Source organism: Aquarana catesbeiana, linkage group LG06 (assembly GCF_042186555.1).
Source record: "Aquarana catesbeiana isolate 2022-GZ linkage group LG06, ASM4218655v1, whole genome shotgun sequence".
NCBI lineage: Eukaryota > Metazoa > Chordata > Amphibia > Anura > Ranidae > Aquarana > Aquarana catesbeiana.
Window position 1 is genome coordinate 367,340,277 of NC_133329.1, and position 21,644 is coordinate 367,361,920.

Genomic DNA, 21,644 nt, shown 5'->3' on the forward strand with positions numbered 1-21,644 from the left:
AAACTATGAAAATGAAGAAATCATAAGGCATGTGGTTGGCATTATTTGAGTCCTAACTAGACCCTTCTAAAATTATGATGCAAAAAAGTATTCTATTTAAGCAAATGCACATTGGAAAACATTCAGATTATTTGTGTGTTTTAGTTACTTTATTGGAGGCTCCGTCTGTCTGGCTGTGAGGCAACATTGGAGAGCATCCTACAATGTGATGAAAACCTCCTGCAAAAGATCCCTGACTTGAAGCTAAGTGCACTTTATATCTACAGTGAATTGAAGAAGAAATGCATGCGTCTGGGTGACACTTATGTGACACGATCTGCCCTTATCAAAGTGGCCTCTAAATTGGTGCCAACTGTGAACCCCTGTGCAGCAATTGAGTTTCTCGAAGATGAGGAAATTGTGGTGACCGAGAAGGAGCGCGTTTTCAAGTATAATTATTACTTGTATGAGGAAAGTATTGCAGATTTTCTTACAGAGTTGGCAATGAAAAAGCTCCAGAATCCAAAGGTGGAAGAAAATAATATTCTTGATGGGGACCATACTTCTCAAAGGGAGGCAAAGGTGTTCTGTTCAGGTAATCAGACACTTGTATATGAACTTAGTGATGAGCTGATTAAGAATTCACTGATACATGACTGTACAACAGAAGAGAAATGTGTAACAGAGCTGGATGATGAGCAGCAAAGAGCAGCTAGGATGATTCTGGCCAATCCAGTGACCATAATAAGTGGAAAAGGTGGATGTGGAAAGACTACAGTAGTAAGTCGTGTGTTCAAAGCTGTTATGCGGGAAGAAAATGAAAACATTGAAAAGGCCTGCAAAGCTCTTATAGATGACCTGGATGCCTCCGAAAAGAATGAAGTTGAATCGGCCTGCAAAGCCTTTGCAGATGACATGGATGCTTCAGAAGAGTGGGATTTTAATGTCACAACCTCTTCCACTAAGCACATTGGCCCTGTTCGTATTCTACTTACTGCACCCACAGGAAAGGCAGCTTCTCTTCTCAGGAAAAAAACCGAACTTCCAGCTGCTACTCTACATCAGGTACTGGTTCTACTATTACTTGGGAGATTTTATATTCCACTCCTTAACCGAATAGGCCAATTCAGTAATGTGTGCAGTACCACAACGTACGTGTGTTGTGAGATGCGGTGCTATTCATTCTGAATGACACCCCAACACACTTTCCAGCAACACCTGAGTTACAGCACACTGTAATGTGCAGTAACACACTGCCAAATATGATGCATCAATGATTTTTGGTCTTTTATGATGCATTGGGCAACCTATTCAACTTTATGGCACCACAACAGACTTGAGTAGTGTCAATAAGCTGCAAGTATTCGACTGGCCAAATGGGTTGAATATCTGTTTTCTCCATGGAGACCTCCTGCAGGTGACAAAAACCATTGCATGTGACCGGGGAAAACAGACATTCCATCGATTTGTCCAGGTAAAGCTTTGCAGCAGCAAGCGCAAACTAAAGAGGCAGCATATCAAAAAATGGGCCACCGACAGAGTAACTTTAAAAGCTAAGCCCTTGTTTGTGAAAAAAAGGGAGAAAGACTGGTGCCAAGGAAGTTGGCTAAAACATTGTTTTATTATTGCATGTGAACAGCAGCCACAAAAGCCAACGCGTTTCAGCCATCAGGCCTTAATCATGGCTAACAAATAAGTTACACAAAACAGCTTACATAGTGTAGACTAAATCACATGGTCAACTCCAAGGGTGGCGGCAAATATTAAAACCTACAAAAAAAATACAAAAAAGAGCACTATGAGCATTAGAGTTGCACCGATACTGATACTGGTACCGATACTAAGCATTTGCACGAGTACCGATACTACCTGAAACTGATACCGTCAGGTTCTTTCATCTGTCAGCGGGATTCCCCCGCTAACAGATGAAATGTATATAAAATAATGCAGGCAATTATCGGTTGTTAAGGAGTGGGGGTGCCACGTTCTTTAACAACCGATGACGTTTCAGCTGTCAGTGGGGATTTTCCTTCCCCCGCAGTGCACCCGCCCCCTCACGCACTGGCCACGCCCCTCCCCACAGCTCTGTTTTTTGTGTCCTCTGGGCAATGTACTTCTCCTTTGGCTCCTCTGCGGGTGGCTGCCAGGTGACTGATCTACCTGGTGAGTGGTGTGTCCTGCACTGAGCCAAGCTTTGCTCAACCCCCCACCTCTGATGACTTTTCCTAAGTGTCTCTGCGGCTGCAGAACTTCTTGGAGGGGGAGGGCAGGTCTGCTGGGTGTTGTAGTGCAGGGATTGGCAGTGCAGTGATTGGCAACTGTAGGGTTCCCAAATACCCCCTTTCCCTTCCTGCATTTTCCATCCCCCTTCCTTCCTCTCCCCACCTCTCCAACCTAAACAATAACACCCCTCCCCACCCTAAACAATAACACCTCTTCTCACCTCTCCACCCTAAACAATAACACCCCTCCCTAACCTATACGCCCTAAACAATAACACCCCTCCCCACCTCTCCACCCTAAACAATAACACCCCTCCCTAACCTATACGCCCTAAACAATAACACCCCTCCCCACCTCTCCACCCTAAACAATAACACCCTACCCTAAACAATAACACCCCTCCCCACCTCTCCACCCTAAACAATAACACCCTACCCTAAACAATAACACCCCTCCCCACCTCTCCACCCTAAACAATAACACCCCACCCTAAACAATAACACCCCTCCCCACCCTAAACAATAACACCACTCCCCACCTCTCCACCCTAAACAATAACACCCCACCCTAAATAATAACACTCCTCCCCACCCTGAACAATAACACCCCTCCTCACCCTAAATAATTACCTCCCTCCCCACCTCTCCATCATAAACAATAACATCCCTCCCAAACTCTACACCAAAAAAAGTTAAAGGTACAGTGTTAAAAAAAAAAATGTAAAAATGGGTATCGGTAATCAGTATCGGCGAGTACTTGAGGAAAAGTATCAGTACTTGTACTCGGTCTTAAAAAACTGGTATTGGTGCACCCCTAATAAGTATACAATTGTACATACATGTATATACAAACATGTATCACAAATATAAAAAAGGGGACAGCATCAAATAGTAGTAGCTGGGATGCACCTGTTACTTTTTTTTTTGTAAAACTTGACCCAAAGACTGCATTTTTACTGTTTAGCAACATTGTGCTTTACTGCATTTGTTCTTGTAACATTGTCACTTTACATGTGACCGATGTTTGGCATAATTCTGTCTTTTTTTTTTTTTTTTTACATGCCACGTGCTGAAATCTTTTGATATCAAATTAAAGATTTCCACATTTTTCCATTTTTGTTACATGTTATTGGGTTATTCCACCGAGTGTTTTTTTTTTTTTCGTTCTGTGTCTTGGGAATATCATTGAGGGGATCTCTTCATGCCAGCTATAGTCATTATAAATAGGTCCTTAACTCCCTGTTGGAATTTGTATTTTTTTTTTAGTATTATGGAAAATTTAACAAAAGGGTTGCTGAACAGACCAAGGCAAGAAGAGATACCCCAGACTCCAATGAATAAACAGAGCCAGAAAATAATGGGGTGATTTTACTATTGGAATCCCCTCAAGAAATTTAAGAAGTGAGTGGATGACTAAACCCACCAAACTGCATTTGTCCCTAAAATGTCAATTTTAGCTAGACCTGTAAAATGACACTGTTAAAGAAAAGCCTAAATCCATTTTATGCATGATCAGATTGAGCCCTGGTTCACACTGGTGCGTTTTGACATGTCAAATCGGCGGCATTTGCCGGCAATGGCACCGTCCTAATTGGTGCGACGCTGCATCTGCGGCACTGCACCGATTTCAAAAAGTAGTTTCTGTACTAGTTTTTACGATTTTGGCCCGCGATTTACATTGACAACTGTGCAGAAACCTGCACAGATGTCTCTGAAATCGTGGCCGCAATCGGGATTGACAAGCGGGAGTGAAATCGTGCAAATTCAGCTGAACTCGCATTGCTTTATTCCCGCAGCCCAGTGTGAACCTGGGCTGAGGGTTCATGCACACTGCTGCTCCAGACAGTAATTAGATGCTACCATAAGAGAAAGGGGCAATGACGTGCAAGGAAATGGAGTCTTCCTTGAGTAGTCAAATATTCTAGCATGCTCATGCTGAAATGCGCATTGTAAGTGAATAAAACATTTATGAAACAGAAAAACACTGCTTGTAAGCATTTAAAACACTCAATTCTTTACTTTTACTAGCATTTTTTTAAGTTGGTAACAGGGTCTCTTTAATGCTAAATTTCTCAATTTCTTGTATAGATTACATGCAGCTATTCAGCTTGGAAGAATCAGCAGCGGAAGAAAGAAAAAAGTGGTGAGGAGCATACCTATCCATGGAAATTCTCCAAGGTGGAAGTACTGGTGGTTGATGAGTGCAGTCTGGTGTCTATTCAAATATTCAGCGCTGTTTTGAAATTGCTATGTACACAAGCCAAGCTGGCAAAGTTGGTGATTCTTGGTATGTGTTGATATTTTGGGATTTTCCTTTGTAAAAGGCATAAATAATAATAAATGGCAAGGAGAACCTTTTTAATCTCTTTTAATAAAAAAATGAATCAATCCAGTTCAGTATGTTATGCTTAAGGGAATAAACCATGTTTTCTTATATAACTTTTTTTTTTATTCATGGATTGTGTTCTGATGACTTTAGTGTGGTAGCTATGAAATTTTGCATGTAGTTATTTCCTATTAAGGGTCCATGGACACTGGGCATAAAATATGGTGCTTATTCAGGCATTTTGCGTTCTTTATTTCTTCAGGCTGTAGAAGCATCTCTATGTTGGCCTATGTGTCCATTCACATTAGGGAGTTTACAGGCATATTTTCAGAGGAATGTTTAGAAGCAGAAAAAAACCCTATGGCACAGAAGGGGTTAAGTCCAGCACACAGCAGTGATCTGGGCACAGGGGGTATGGCACAACAGGGTTTAAGCCTTTTGCACAGGGAAGCAATTCAGGCAAACGGATAGGTAGAATTCTGGCACAAGGGTTAAGGTACTCACCTCCCAGCAGCCGAGAGCATCCAGGCCAGGGAATCAGGAGGCCAGTAGGGGAGGCAGGCCAGGCAGGCCAGGCAGAGGTCTTCCGCTGTACACCAGGTCCTTGTAAGGGAAGTCTGTGGGGTCTGGCCACAGCACAGGGCTACGCACATCAGCAGAATAAGGGGAGAAATTATCTGCACACGGACCCCGCTCTGTTATTTATCACAGGAGCTTGGGCGCCATCCCAAAGCTTGGTGTCCGTTTGCCCAGGCAACAGGCTCTGCACCTTCCACTCTGGCCACACACAGGAGCAGAAGCTTCGTCTTTGGTGGGCACCGGAGCGCAGAAACAGCGGGACTGCACTGTGTCCCCTAAGACAGTTGGGGTGGGGGGTAGAGCGTGGCCACAGGCATGGAGTGAATCCACACGCAGGCACAGCAGGGAGGCAGACTGCCTGGGGCTTGGCCGGGAGGACAGGATGGGGTCCTCAGCAGGGGACAGCTTCCTGGCGCCCAGCACGGAGGTTATGTGATCTGCGTGCGTGCGCCAGGGTAGGTGATGGCAGTGAGCTAGACTATGCAAGTACAGTGGAACCTTGGTTTACAAATAACACAGTTAACGAGCGTTTTGAAAGACAAGCAACTTTTTTAAAAAATCCTGACTCGGTTTGCGAGTATTGTCTCACAAAACTAGCAGAATTCAAGCTAATAGGGTGTACAGTACCGCATTTGGCCAGAGGTGCGGGGGCGTTGGTGGCACACGGAACGGTTCGGAAATACTCGGAAACATTCAGAAATACTCAGTTTCCGAGGGTTTCCGAGATCAGCCGAAAGGTGCCAAATGTGACATCGGAGGGGGGGAGGGTTCCGAAAAGCGGAAGTTCCATTTTTGTGTGGAACTCCGCTTTAATCTAGTAAATATACTGTGGACAGGAAGCAGTAAAAAATAAAAAGACCAAAAACCACTATAGTTTCTATCCCTATAATGCATGCTTGCTTGTTCTTATTAAAATGACTTTTCAGACAAGAAAACTGTAACATATTTAGGAATAAACCATTTGATTTACTTGAAATTTATTTTTTAAGGGACGCTCATTTTTGCATGACATATACAGTTGTGCTCAAAAGTTTGCATGCCCCTGTAGAATTTGTAATATACAGTATGTATTTTAAAGAAAACACATTTCTTTTATTTCTTATGGGATTCATATTTAGCTGTAGATCATAACATAATGCCACAATCCTAAAAGAAAACATGACAACAAGTAAACAAATGAAATGATCCCTGTTCAAAAGTTTGCATACCCTTAGTCTTTAACATGGTGTATTGCCTTATTTAGCATCAATAACAGCGTTCTGTCTTTTGTAATAGTTGTCTATAAGGCCCTAAATTCTTGCAGGTGGTATAGCTGCCTATTCGTCTTGGCAAAATGCCTCCAGGTCCTGCAAAATCTTTGGTCGTCTTGCATAAAGCACACGTTTGAGATCTCCCTACAGTGGCTCGATGATAATAAAGTCAGGAGACTGAGATGGCCACTCCAGAATCTTCACCTTTTTCGGCTGTAACCACTGTAGGGTCAACTTGGCCTTGTGCTTATGGTCATTGTTGTGCTGGAATGTCCAAGAGTGACCCATGCGCAGTATTCGTGCAAAAGATTGCAAATTGTCTGCAAGTATTTTCTGATCACATGCTGCATTCATCTTGCCATCAATTTTCTCAAGATTCCCAATGCCCTTAGAGCTCACACACCCGCAAAACATCAGTGAGCCGCCACCATGCTTCACAGAGGGGATGGTATTCTTGTCGCTCCTAACATAGCGCTTTTGTAATTTGATCAAAGATGGTCAATTTCTATGCCACATCCCTAGATATGGTGCATCAAAACTATTTTTATAGTAAAAAATGTAGGGCTTTTGAGGCACAGCATCTTAGTAAAAAATATAACATTTTATTTCATTTCCTTAAAATGAAACATATAATAATGACAGACTTTTAATAAAATACAATTATAAAACAGCCAATTCAACTACTGCAGTAATTTATACAACACAGTCTTTCTGCCCAATGTGTGTCTTGGACATGGTCCTCCTCATCAGGAGCTAACAGACTTTTGTTGCTGCCATCTAAACAGAGTGACAGCATTTATTTTAAATAATCCTATTATTATTCCATAATTTCACATATCAGGCCAAGATCCCTTCCAAGGGACTGCGGGGTGCACCCAGGTATCCCTCATGGGTCAACTACACATAGCAAGGAAGTCAAAGATGGGGACCCTCTCCCCCTTTTTCCTCCTCCTCCAACCTCCAATACAGTTTGTCCATTTATCTGTTTATTAGTTTAAATTACACGTATCTAAAACTATTAGCATTGTTTATTCACTTATATTTGCATTAACTTTTAATTAATTGGCAAGTTTCAGACATTCATTAATATTATCGCAGGATGATACTATCCTATGTATTAATATTATCGCAGGGTGCTACTGTCCTATGTATAGAGGGGGGAGGGGAAAAGAGGGGGAAAAAGAGAAAGGGAGGATGGAAGGGGGGGGGGGGGGGGGGAGAGGAGGTATGGTGCACTCTATACCCACCCATCTATAAAATGATCTATACTCACTGTCTTCTGACCTCCTTGTCTGCAAGTATTTTCTGATAACGTGCTGCATTCATCTTGCCATAAATTTTCACATCACAAGATTCCCCATGCTTTTAGAGCTCACACACCCTCAAAACATCAATGAACCAACACCAGGCTTCACAGTGGTGATTGTATTCTTGTCACTCCAAACATAGCGCTTATGGTTGTGACCATAAACCTCTATTTGGTCTTGTTACTCCAGATTACAGTGTGCCAAAAACTGTGAGGCATGTCAAGGTGTTGTCGAGCATAATGTAACCAGGCTTTTTTATAGCATTGCTGCAGTAGAGGCTTCTTTCTGGCAATTTATCCATGCTCATTTTTGTTCAAGCATTGTCACATTGTGCTCTTTGAAAACCACACTGTCTTTTTCCAGAGCAGCCTGTATTTTACCAGAGGTTGCCTGTGGGTTTTTCTTTGCATCCCAAACAATTCTGGCAGTTGTGGTTGCAATCTTTCTTGGTCTACCGGACCTTGGCTTGGTATCAAGAGATCCCCAAATTTTATATTTCTTAATAAGTGATTAAACAGTACCGACTGGCATATTCATGGCTTTGGCTATTCTTTTATACCCTTTTTCATCTTTATAAAGTTCAGTTACCTTGTTATCTAGGTCTTTTGACAGTTCTTTTCAGCTGCCCATGGCTCAGTGTCTAGCCTGCTCCGTGCATACACATGAGAGCCAACAAACGAATTGGCGATTAAGGCTAGGTTTCCACTAGTGCGTCCCCAAAGTCGCGCGATTTTGCCGCGATTTTTTACCGCGATTTTACCGCGACTTTTTACCGCGATTTGAAGCAATGCCTGTATCTATAGACCTCAAGTCGCATCAAAGTGGGACCAAAGTAGTGCAGGGACTACTTTGAAGTCGCTGCGACTTGAAGTCGCACAGATATGAACGGTACTCATTGGAAATCATGGGAAACAATTTGTCATGCGACTTTTCAGTCCCAAGTCGCATGAAAAGTCGCACTAGTGGAAACAGAGCCTTATACAGACACGAGTTGCAATTTAAAAAAGCCACAGTTGAGGGAAACTAACCTTTTAATTGCCATTTTAACCTGTGTGTGTCACCTTGTGTGTTTGTGCCAAGGCCAAACATTCCAGGGTATGTAAACTTTTAATCAGGGCCATTTGAGTGATTTCTGTTTTTATGATTTAAAAGGGAGCCAAAGATAAGATAAAAAACCCTTGGTGTGTAGCAGACCCCCCCCCCAATACTCACCTGAGCCCCATCTCGATCCAGCGATATTGCACGAGAGTCTCGGCTCTCCAGGACTCTCTCCTCATTGGATGAGACAGTAGTAGGTGTCATTGGCTGTCAATCAAAGTCAGTGAGCCAATGAAGAGAGAGAGGGGGCGGGGCCAAGCCACAGCTTCTTGTCTGAATGGACACACAGAGAAGTGGCTCGGCTTGAGTGCCCCCATAGCAAGTTGCTTGTTGTGGGGGACAGGAGGGAGGGGCCAGGAGTGGCAGTGAGGGACCCGAGAAGAGAAGGATCTGGGCTGCTCTGTACAAAACCACTGCACAGAGAAGGTAAGTATAACATGTTTGTTATTTTTAAACAAACAAAAAAAAAAACAAGACTTTAATATTACTTTGAATAAAAGACAGATTTTTTGGCATGATCAGTCAATATCAATGCCTAAATCACGATTTCTGCCAGGCTATGCAAACTTTTGAGCACAACTGTATATGATGGTATTTTGCGCACCGATGTACAATGTCGTTGGTTTGTGCTCATTGACTTTATAATGGTTTTAAGCTGAACTGTAGATTTCCAGCTGAGATAAAGGAGCTGTAAAAGATGATCACTGTGCTGCAATACCACCAGGTTGAAAGAAATAAAACCTGACAGATCTCTGCATCAACACAGACAATGTGGATGCAGGGATCTCTCCCGCAGTGTCTTTGTATTGTGACAGTGGGGACTCCTGGACTCCTTAGACCAGCTTCAGTTGGACAGACAGCAGTACACACTGACCAAAATCAGTTATTGTTGATTTGGGTGAATTTCAGGATGTGTGTATCAGGCTTAAGAAGAAAGCACAGCATGTACAGTGGGGAGAACAAGTATTTAATACACTGCCGATTTTGCAGGTTTTCCTACTTACAAAGCATGTAGAGGTCTGTAATTTTTATCATAGGTACTCTTCAACTGTGAGAAACGGAATCTAAAACAAAAATCCAGAAAATCACATTGTATGATTTTTAAATAATTAATTAGCATTTTATTGCATGACATAAATATTTGATCACCTACTAACCAGTAACAATTCCGGCTCTCACAGACCTGTTATTTTTTCTTTAACCACTTCAGCCCTGGAAGAATTTACCCCCTTCCTGACCAGAGCACTTTTTGCGATTCGGCACTGCGTCGCTTTAACTGACAATTGCGCGGTCGTGCGACCTGGCTCCCAAACAAAATTGACGTCCTTTTTCTCCCACAAATAGAGCTTTCTTTTGGTGGTATTTGATCGCCTCTGCGGTTTTTATTTTTTTTGCGCTATAAACAAAAATAGAGCGACAATTTTGAAAAAAAAAGCATTATTTTTTTACTTTTTGCTATAATAAATATCCCCCAAAAATATATTAAAAAAAAAAAAAAATTTTCTCCTCAGTTTAGGCCGATTATATATATATATATATATATATATATATATATATATATATATATATATATATATATATATATATATATATATATATATATATATATATATATATATATATATATATATATATATATATATATATATATATATTTATTATTATTATATATTTTTTTTTTTTTTTTTTTACCAAAATCGCAATAAGCGATTATTGAAAGGTTTGCGCAAAAGTTATAGAGTTTACAAAATAGGGGATAGTTTTTTGGCACATCAGACATTTTTGACACATTTTTGGGACCATTGTCATTTATACAGCAATCAGTGCTATATAAATGCACTGATTCCTGTGTAAATGACACTGGCAGTGAAGGGGTTAACCACTAGGGGGAGGGGTTAAATCAGTACTAGGGAGTGATTACTAACTGTCAGGGGGATGGGCTGTGAGTGTGACGTCACTGATCTCTGCTCCGATGACAGGGAGCAGAGATCGAGTGACACTGTCACTAGGCAGAACGGGGAGATGCTGTTTACATCAGCATCTCCCCGTTCTTCCTCCCCGTGAGGCGATCGCAGGTATCCCCGCGGCGATAGAGTCCACGGGACCCGCGACCCGACTCACGGAGCTTGCCACGCCCGCTGCCTGCCTTTTAAAGGGGAACCTACAGGTACGTGATTTTGCCTGTACGAGCCCTTCTGCCGCAGTATATGTGCGTGAGGCGGTTGGCAAGCGGTTAAGAAGCCCTCCTGTTCTCCACTCATTACCTGTATTAATTCGTTACCTGTATAAAAGACACCTGTCCACACACTCCATCAAACAGACTCCAACCTCTCCACAATTGCCAAGACCAGAGAGCTGTGTAAGGACATCAGCGATAAAATTGTAGACCTGCACAAGGCTGGGATTGGCTACAGGACAATAGGCAAGCAGCTTGGTGAGAAGGCAACAACTGTTGGCGCAATTATTAGAAAATGGAAGAAGTTCAAGATGACAGTCAATCTCCCTCGGTCTGGGGTTCCATGCAAGGTCTCACCTCGTGGGGCATCAATGATCATGAGGAAGGTGAGGGATCAGCCTAGAACTACATGGCAGGACCTGGTCAATAACCTGAAGAGAGCTGGGGCCACAGTCTCAAAGAAAACCATTAGTAATACACTACGCCCTCATGGATTAAAATCCTGCAGCGCACGCAAGATCCCCCTGCTCAAGCCAGTGCATGTCCAGGCCCATCTGAAGTTTGCCAATGACCATCTGGATGATCCATAGGAGGAATGGGAGAAGGTCATGTTGTCTGATGAGACAAAAATAGATCCTTTTGGTCTAAACTCCACTCGCCATATTTGGAGGAAGAAGAATGAGTACAACCCCAAAAACACCATCCCAACCATGAAGCATGGAGGTGGAAACATTCTTTGGGGATGCTTTTCTGCACAGGGGACAGGACGACTGCACCGTATTGAGGGGAGGATGGATGGAGCCATGTATTGCGAGATCTTGGCCAACAACCTCCTTCCCTCAGTAAGAGCATTGAAGATGGGTCGTGGCTGGGTCTTCCAGCATGACATCGACCCGAAACACACAGCCAGGGCAACTAAGGAGTGGCTCCGTAGGAAGCATCTCAAGGTCCTGGAGTGGCCTAGCCAGTCTCCAGACCTGAACCCAATAGAAAATCTTTGGCAGGAGACTGAAAGTCCATATTGCCCAGCGACAGCCTCGAAACCTGAAGGATCTGGAGAAGCTCTGTATGGAGGAGTGGACCAAAATATCTGCTGCAGTGTGTGCACACCTGGTCAAGAACTACAGGAAACATATAATCTCTGTAATTGCAAACAAAGGTTTCTGTACCAAATATTAATTTCTGCTTTTCTGATGTATCAAATACTTATGTCATGCAATAAAATGCAAATTAGTTACTTAAAAATCATACAATGTGATTTTCAGGATTTTTGTTTTATATTCAGTCTCTCACAGTTGAAGAGTACCTATGATAAAAATTACAGACCTCTACATGCTTTGTAAATAGGAAAACCTGCAAAAATCGGCAGGTTTTAGTTAGGAAGGCCTGAAGACTTAATTAGACCAATCACAGTGTGCAAAATGACCTATAGTAACCAATCAGAATTAATTTCTCATTTTGAAATGCTTAGCACATATCAGTGAATTCATGTTAAATGTGCTGACTTAAGCTGTGCACACATGGATAGAAAATGAATAAAAAATCAAGTCTGTAGAAGGATCATTCAATTTTGGTATGGTTGGTGTTCTTACTGCGACAACCGATTTTCCGTTTTCAAGCTAGAGATCGAACATGTTGAATTTTTCTTCAATCAAATGATTTTCTAATTATTTTGTAGGTCAGTCCTTCGGGGAAAAAAAAAAAAGTTAAGTGAAATGCACATGAGCAGTAGTTAATGTTGAAAATGATTGGAAAAATGTTGAGACCCAGCAGCATAATGTCACTTCCCCATCCTAGTGCAGTTAGAGGAGGAGAGGAGTGTCTGGAGGGGGGCATGACTTGCTACAGAAAACGGAAGATACAGGCATGCTGTACTCTGAGTCTAGCACAATTTGCCTGTATTATCAGCAGGATGGCACAAGACGTAAACTGACCACGCTAGGATCGGCACCCATGCTAGCGTGGTCTGTTTTCTCATGAGGCGGGACAGAGGCAGGATCAACCAGGTATTATACAACACAGGCAGGTCTGAAAAAAAAAAAAACGCAACATTACAAAGTATATACCATTGCTTTTAGGAGGCAGTAACATAATTGTTTTAAGTTTACAAACCCTTTAGTGCCCAAGTTTATTAAAGTGGAACTTCACTGTCCCAATCAACATTGATTATTTTTAATCCTTATGCTGCTAGCATTAGTAAATAGAAGGGAAAGTATATCATATTTTTTTGTTTAAACTTTTTTGTGTACATGTCTTTAGTTACTTCCTGGTTTCTTGCCTAGGCAAATGATGTCATACATCCCAGGAGTCTTCAGGAGAGGAGGAGGGATTTTCTCAGCTAAGCACACTCTCCTGCATGCAAGCTTGAGCAAAGGGCAGATGGATTCCAGGAAGTAAATGCTGCAGAAATCATTTGCCCTGGCCACAGTCGGAAATGTTAAGGGGGTATTTTTCAAAGCGATTTCTCAACAAAATAAAGTATAGAGAGTATATAGGATGGATGGGGGAGTTTACTTTGACTATTAAAAATGCATAAATGCTGTTTTTTGTTTTTGGTGCTCAGATGCAGTGAAGATCTGCTTTAAGGACTAAAACTGTTTTGGCTATTGCTGTTTTATTATATTCTATTACTTATAACCTAACGCTCTTTACCCCAGCATTTATAAAGTAAAAAATGATACATTTATGAAACTGTGTAAAACTATCGGTATGTAAAAACATATGCTTTTCTTTTTAATGTAGGTGATATTCGTCAGTTGCCCAGTATAGAGCCAGGAAACGTGCTGGCAGATGTGTATGGTGTTTTTCAAGAAATGAATTGGGCAATTGAGCTCAAGACCAATCACAGGGCAGAGTCACGGCTCATTGTGGACAACGCAACTCGGTAAGAGGTTGTGTGTGTGTGTGTGTGTGTGTGTGTGTGTGTGTGTGTGTGTAATATATATATATATAAAAATTGTTGTCCATACTTACCGTAATTTTCCTTTCCTGGATCCTCCCCATGTCAGCCTACTATGGGTCAGCTCCGCCCCCTCTGACCCCTCCAGGGTCCACTTCTAGCCCATAAAAAAGGCGGCTGGCTGCCCACACCTGTGTTAAAAAAAAAAAAAAAAAAAAAAAAAAAAAAAAAAGGGAAGAAGAGGTGTTGGGCACGCTCCAGCTTGCTGCTCCGCAAACTACCTCAGGGGCAACCTTTGCGTATGCCCAGGATGCTGCCATACCCCTTGTCGAATGTGCTTTGATCTCTGAAGGAGAAGGAAGGCCCAGCGTTTTGTATGCAATATGCATGGTCTTGACAACTCAGGAAGACCCAACTCTGGATGTTGCTGGCATACCCTTTTTTAGGCCCCATTGGGAAAACCTACTGCTGATCTTGTTTGCCAAAGCTTTTAGTCTATTTCAGGTAGGTTGAAACCGCAGAGACCAGGTCTAACCTACTCCACTCATCAGCTGTATCCGCCGTAAAGGCTGGGAAAAAAAAAAAAAAAAAAAAATCAGATCACCGACGGATGTAGAGCATTATCTTGTACACGACATAGCCGACAAGGCAGGGCTTTGACCCTTCAGGGAATTATAAGCTAACCCTTGGAGACTACTCTGCAGAAACTCCAAAATGTTAGATACTGAAGGAGATCAAAGATCCCAACCCCTTGCCATAGTATTTCAGATCCGGTGATAGGTTACATTTGTTCTGCCAATCCTGTAATAATGTCATCAACTTTATCCTCCTGCAGTTCGGGTGTCAGGCCTCACTCTGCAGGAGATTTTGTCAAGGGGGCCAGTAAGGTAGGACCACTATTGCTGTGACCCTTTTTCAGCAGGATTTTAGAGCCAATGGAAGCGGCGGGAACACATACACCAAGGGGAAGTTCCAAAACCTGGACAGAGCACCCTGACCCAATGCCTGTGGATGCTAGGTCCGGATGAAGAAGCAAAGCAGTTGACAATTCTCCAATGCCATAAGATCCATCGAAGGTGTCCCCCAGATCTTGAAGATCTTGCGTAGGTACTTGGGGTTGAGGCCCCAATTGTTGTGATCCCCAAAGCCTCGACTCAAGTGATCTGCTAAAATATTGCCAGGCCCTGGGAGTTAAGATGCTGTAAGAGCCAAGATTCTTCTCTGTGCAGAGGAAGATTGACATGCCACCTGAAGGAGAGGGTGACTTCTTGTGGCCCTTGATGAGACACATAAGCCACCGTAGTTTTGTTGTCCAAAAGAATCTTGACAGCTCGACCTCACAACATAGGTTGGAACACCAAGAGCGCATCTGACAGCATCCAATCCCAGGAAATTTAAACTCTTCGCCCTACAAAGGTACCATTGGCCTTGAACCTGCTGTCCCAGGCAGTGTGCCCTGCAGCCTGCCAGACTGGCATTGGTCGACACCACTATTGGTTCTGAAGCCTTCAATGGAACTCCGCTAGAAAGATTGCGAGCTACTGACCACCAACCAGGGACCAGATTATAGGAATTGGCAGATGATCCCACTGAAGAAGAAAGTTCGGGCAGATCGCACGTCCCTGTGTCGGCGATGATACATTAGGATGTCTGCCCTATCAACTTTCGATGATACTTTCTGCGCCTACCATGGTGACCACGGGAAACGGGGAATCAGGGTTCGATTCCGGAGAGGGAGTCTGAGAAACAGCTACCACACCCAAGGAAGGCAGCAGGCGCACAAATTACCCACTCCCGACTCGGGGAGGTAGTGACGAAAAAAAACAATACCTCCTTCTGCGCCACCTGACCCTCGGGACTACTGGACCTGTGGCTGATAAAACCCCCAGATACTGCATGGATTCCTTCAGCAGCATAGAAGGCCTGGCCATCACTGCTTTGTCTGAGACTGGATCCCCTGGACCTTCTTCTGAGGAAGAGAAACACGACCCCGATCAGTGTCGAATTGTACCCCCAAATACTCCAATATTTGGGTCAGATGCATCTGGCTCTTCCGAAAGTTGATCAACCAACAGAAACGAGTTAGTGTTTTGCAGGCGAATTCACATTAACCAGAAGGAGCTCATTTGACAGACCCAAAAGTAGCAGGTCATCTAGATAATTAAATATTTGCACTCCCTTGACCCTGAGAGTCGCAACGACAGCAGACGGTAGCTTTAAAAAGCATTCTTGGAGTCGTGCAGAAACTGAATGGGAGAGATTAAAAATGAAAATGAAAGCCTTCCACGGAAGGCCTCAGAAAGCGATGGTGAGATGCGTCTATAGAGATAAGAAGATACGCATCCGCCAGATCAATGGAAACCATCCAGTCTCCTGACTCCACAACCAAAACGATCGTTTGCTGCCAACAGCACCCCTATATATCCTTGCAAACATTGCCTCCTTTCCAAATCCGTAGGAAGTCCAGTTTCTATGAACAAGGTCTGAGGGAGCCTTGTTCTGAACTCGAGACGATAACGTGATTGAATGATGGCTACAATCCAGGCATCATGTAATTTGTCCTCCCAAACCATCCCTGAATTGGGCTAGTCTTGCTCCTACTTGGGAGGGTTAAGCAGAAACAGCTTCAGAAGGACTTATTTGAAGCCTTAGGCTCTGTCCCCACTACTGCGATTTGTTGTGCGATCTGACACAAGAGAAGACGCATGACAAGACAAAACCCATGTATTTCAATGGTCCCCATTCTAATTGGTGCGACTTAAGTCGCAGCGACTCCAAAAAAGGTTTTTAGCACTACCTTGTTCCCACATCTGTGCGATTTGTTCTAACATGGTTTTCACAGGTCGAATGATATTGCATCACAAATCGCACAGCAAAGTCGCAGTGTAAATCGCGCGACTCTGGGGATGCAGCAGTGGAAACAGCCCCAGGAGCTTTGTTGGTCCCGGGCTTGGAAGGCTGAACCAGCTCCTCTCCACTGCCTGAAAAACTGTAAGCCCTAGCCTCTCTGAATCCTTCTTTGGATCTCTTGGTAAACCGAAAGGGCTGCAGTGTCTTAAAGAGCCATTATCTTTGCTGTCATCTTGACCTGGTCAACAGCCACAACTCTACAACAGTCTGCAAGGAGAAGAACTGCCACTTCCCAGACTTTCATCCAAACATCCATCCACCAGCTCCGCTACCCACACTCTAAGGCTGGATTCACACCCATGCACTCCCAGCGCATTCCGCAGAACCGCACCACAGAACCTGTCCCATAGGAGACCATGATAAACAGACAGTAGTGCAAATCCGCAAAAAGCACCAAAAAACGCACAGGTGCGAACCCAGCCCAAGTGCTGCTGCTACAGGAGTGAGTTCTACCGCCGGTCTGCAGGCTGCTGTCGAAACTATACGACCTTTTAGGTCTGCGTTTACTTTGCGATCCATAGGATTCCTAAAAGATACCAAATACTTTAGCGGAAGCGTAATGTGGCGGGCGAATACACGTAATGAAGCATCCACCTTGGGCGTAGTGTCCCAAGGGGTACAGCTTCGATACACCATTATGCATATTGAACTTCTTCTCAGGCCCCCCCCCCCCTCCACTCATCGTCAATTACTTTTTTAATTTCAGAAATGAAATGGGAAGGAGGGTAACGATCTCTTTAAATATGGGTAGTATCTATGCTGTTTATTTGGAAGCAAAAATTCTTTCCTTAACAGCCTCCACCAAGGGGTGAACCAGTGCAAAAATCAAACATATGCGATTCTGAGACCATCTCAGGCTCAGATGGATCCGAATCGCTATCGACTTCAGAGTTTAAAATGCACTGAAAACACATGATCTGAATCTGCAGATGGTGAAGATACAGCAGGATGAGCAGGATTCCTTGAAACACTCTTTAACCCTTCCTTGACTGCGTGCTTAATGTAGGATTTAACCTGGTGTGCTTTCGCATCATTGTCCTGAGTAAGGATGAGCTCCGGCGTGTTCGCATGGCGCACGTGCCGAGCCCGCCAGGAAGTCGGCACGGCGCAGCGCTAATCACAGGCAGGGAGACATTTCCCGATCTCTGCAGCCGCACATCGGGAAATGTCTCACTGCTTGTGATTAGCGCTGCCCCGTGCCGACTTCCTGGCGGGCTCGGCACGTGCGCCATGCGAACACGCCGGAGCTCATCCCTAGTCCTGAGCCATCTGATGTTTTGACTTCTCTTGGCTTGGGTCCAAGCGACTAAAGTGAGGTAAGAGCGAGGGAGATCTGGAATGCTGTGACAACAGGCATCTATCCAGCTGCATGCGACTCTGCGATTTGTCATGTCTAGTCCCTTCTTTACTCTTTTGAGGCTGGAATGCTGATTTGGAACCTCTTTGCGGGAGTTTATCTTGCAGTGGGCCCTTCTCTCTGTAAAACACAGAGGATGTGCTCTCTTTTAAAAATAAATAAATAAAATAACTACAATTAAAAAAAAATTTCTCCATCCAAATTTTCGGTGCTTAAGGCAGCTAGGCAGGCAGGCATAATTCCCCATTTCTAAAAGGTACAGGATAATAAAATACTCTGACAGACAAGTAAATACAGCAGAAAGTGGAAGGAAGCTTTCCAGAACAGAGCAGAAAAGCAGATTGACCAGCTGGAGGCTGAGATTAGCCTAGGAGGACAGAATCAGCATTCTGGTGTTTGCTAGATAACTGAAAGAGGAAGCTACCTCTGACCTCACCTGCACAACTCTGAGCTTCCTGAAAGAAGTACAAGTGGAGGAGGTGAACTACAAGACCCAGTGAGGCAAACCATGAACACACAAAAACATGGAAGGAGAGAGTGCCAGCACCTGCCTAACGAAGGTATTTACAGTCATTTATACTGCCAGTGACCTTTTGCCAGTAATACACAGTCATTTATACTGTACCATACAATCCCAGCACCACGGGAACCCACCTCCTCAGGAGATTTACAGCCTATATGGGGGGGGTTTCTGAATCGGGAGGCTTGAACCCGACAGGATGGATGGATGGATGGATGGAGAAGAGAAAATAAATAAATAAAATAAAAATAAACTTTAAAAGGCGTCCGGCGCAAGGACGAAAAAAGAACACTGGTGTGGGCAGCCAGCCGCCCTTTATGGGCTAGAAAAGAGGTGGTCCTGGAGGGGTCAGAGGGGGCGGAGCTGACCCATTATAGGCTGACATGGGGAGGTCCAGGAAATATATATCTATCTATATAGATATCTATATAGATATATCTATATAGATATATATACACAGTTGTGCTCATAAGTTTACATACCCTGGCAGAATTTATGATTTCTTGGCCATTTTTCAGAGAATATGAATAATAACCCTATAAATTTAGTTTCACTTATGGTTAGTGTTTGGCTGAAGCCATTTATTATCAATCAAATGTGTTTACTCTTTTTAAATCATAATCACAACAGAAACTACCCAAATGACACTGATCAAAAGTTTACATACCCCCGTTCTTAAAGCGGAGTTCCGCTTAAAAAAAATGTAAAAGTCAGCAGCTACAAATACTGCAGCTGCTGACTTTTAATAATCGGACACTTACCTGTCCCAGGGTCCAGAGATGCGGGGGATTGAAGCCCCGCTTGTCTCCCCCTCCGCCGGCGTTGTAACTGTGGGCTCCCGGCTGTGGCTTCAAAAGCCGGGCACCCACTGCGCATGCGTGAGCAGTGCCGCGCAGTGATTTGCCGCGCAATCATCAGGGACCTGTGATGTGTCCCAGATGATTGACAAGAGGGAGGGGGCAGAGCTGATCTCCCTTCCTGCTCCGAGGGAAGTGACGTCAAGAGCCCAGGCGCTGAAGGAGGCAGACTAGGGGGGACCCCCTAGAAACAGGCATTTAGAGGTGAGTAAAAATATATATATTTTTTTTTTTGGGTGGAACTCCACTTTAATACCGTGTATTGCCCCCTTTAACATCAACGACAGCTTGTTCCTCCAGTATTTTTTGATAACATACTGCATTCATCTTGCCATCAATTTTGACCAAATTTCCTGTGCCTTTGTAGCTCACACATCCCCAAAACATCAGCGATCCACCTCCGTGTTTCACAGTAGACATAGTGTACCTTTCAGTGGTGGCTGGTGCTCAAAATTTTGGGCACAAACAAACAGAAAAAAAACCCATCAATTACAGCCACTGTGCCCATCAAACGCAGCCACTGTGCCCATCAAACGCAGCCACTGTGCCCATCAAACGCAGCCACTGTGCCATCAATTGCCACCACTGTGCCATCAAACGCAGCCACTGTACCCATAAATTGCTGCCAATTGAGGCTTGTCTCTGTTTGGCATATTGTAAGCGGGATACTTTGTGGCATTTGCATAGTAATGGCTTTCTTCTGGTGAGTCAACCATGCAGCCCATCTTTCTTCAAGTGCCTCCTTATTGTGCCTCTTGAAACAGCCACACCACATGTTTTCAGAGAGTCCTGTATTTCACCTGAAGTTATTTGTGGGATTTTTTTTGCATCCCGAACAATTCTCCTGGCAGTTGTGATGGAAACCCTAGTTGGTCTACCTGACCGTGGTTTGGTTTTAACAGAACCCCTCATTTTCCACTTCTTGATTAGAGTTTTAACACTGCTGATTGGCATTCTCAATTCCTTGGATATCTTTTTATATCCCTTTACGGTTTTATACAGTTCAACTACCTTTTCCCGCAGATCCTTTGACAATTCTTTTGCTTTCCCCATGACTCAGAATCCAGAAACGTCAGTGCAGCACTGGATGAAAGATGCAAGGGTCTGTCAGGAGTCCAGAAACTCATTTACCTTTTATATACACACTAATTACAAGCAAACAGATCACAGGTGAGGATGGTTACTTTTAATAGCTATTCAAACCCCTTTTTGTCTACTTGTGTGCATGTTACCAGGCCAAAATCACCAGGGTATGTAAACTTTTGATCAGGGTCATTTGGGTAGTTTCTTTTGTCATTACACAGTTGATTGATAATAAATGGCTTCAGCCAAACACTAATAATGAGTTTTTGTGTTATCATTCATATTCTCTGAAAAATGGCCAAGAAATCATTAATTCTGCCAGGGTATGTAAACTCATGAGCACAACTATCTATCTATCTATCTATCTATCTATCTATCTATCTATCTATCTATCTATCTATCTATCTATATATATATATATATATATATATATATATATATATATACATATATCTGTGTGTGTGTGTTTATATATATATATATATATATATATATATATATATACTGCTCAAAAAAAAAAATTAAAGGAACACTTTTTAATCAGAGTATTGTAGGTCAATTAAACTTCTGGGATATTGATCTGGTCAGTTAACCACTTGCCGACCGCTTCACGAACATATACGTCGGCAGAATGGCTCCTGTGCGCAAAGCAACATCGCCTGCCGCAAGCTCAATGCCCGCAGGACCCGCGGACTCGATGTCCGCCGGTGTCCCGTGATCGTGTCACGGAGCTGCAGAACAGGGGGATGCCTGTGTAAATAAGGCATTTCCCTGTTCTGCCTTGTGGCAGGACACTGATCTACTGCTCACTGTGATCGGGAGCAGTAATCAATGTCGTGTCACTCATAGCCCACCCCCCTCACAGTTAGAATCACTCCCTAGGACACACTTAACCCCTTGATCGCCCCCTAGTGGTTAACCCCTTCCCTGCCACTGTCATTTACACAGTAATCAGTGCATTTTTATGGCACTGATCGCTGTATAAACGACAATGGTCCCAAAATAGCGTAAAAAATGTCCGATGTGTCCGCCATAATGTCGCAGTCACGATAAAAAATCGCCGCCATTACTAGTAAAAAAA

At 43.4% G+C, this 21,644-nt stretch overlaps 1 protein-coding gene across 1 annotated transcript in view; it reads left to right on the top strand.

Moving 5' to 3' along the window:
• LOC141147091 (DNA helicase B-like) overlaps positions 1-21,644 on the top strand; it is a 260,293-nt gene that overhangs the window by 27,145 nt on the left and 211,504 nt on the right. The window contains exons 2-4 of the mRNA XM_073634187.1: positions 145-1,044; positions 4,290-4,488; positions 13,680-13,821. Of these exons, the coding sequence (XP_073490288.1) occupies positions 145-1,044; positions 4,290-4,488; positions 13,680-13,821 (1,241 nt within the window). The remainder of the gene's footprint in view (positions 1-144; positions 1,045-4,289; positions 4,489-13,679; positions 13,822-21,644) is intronic.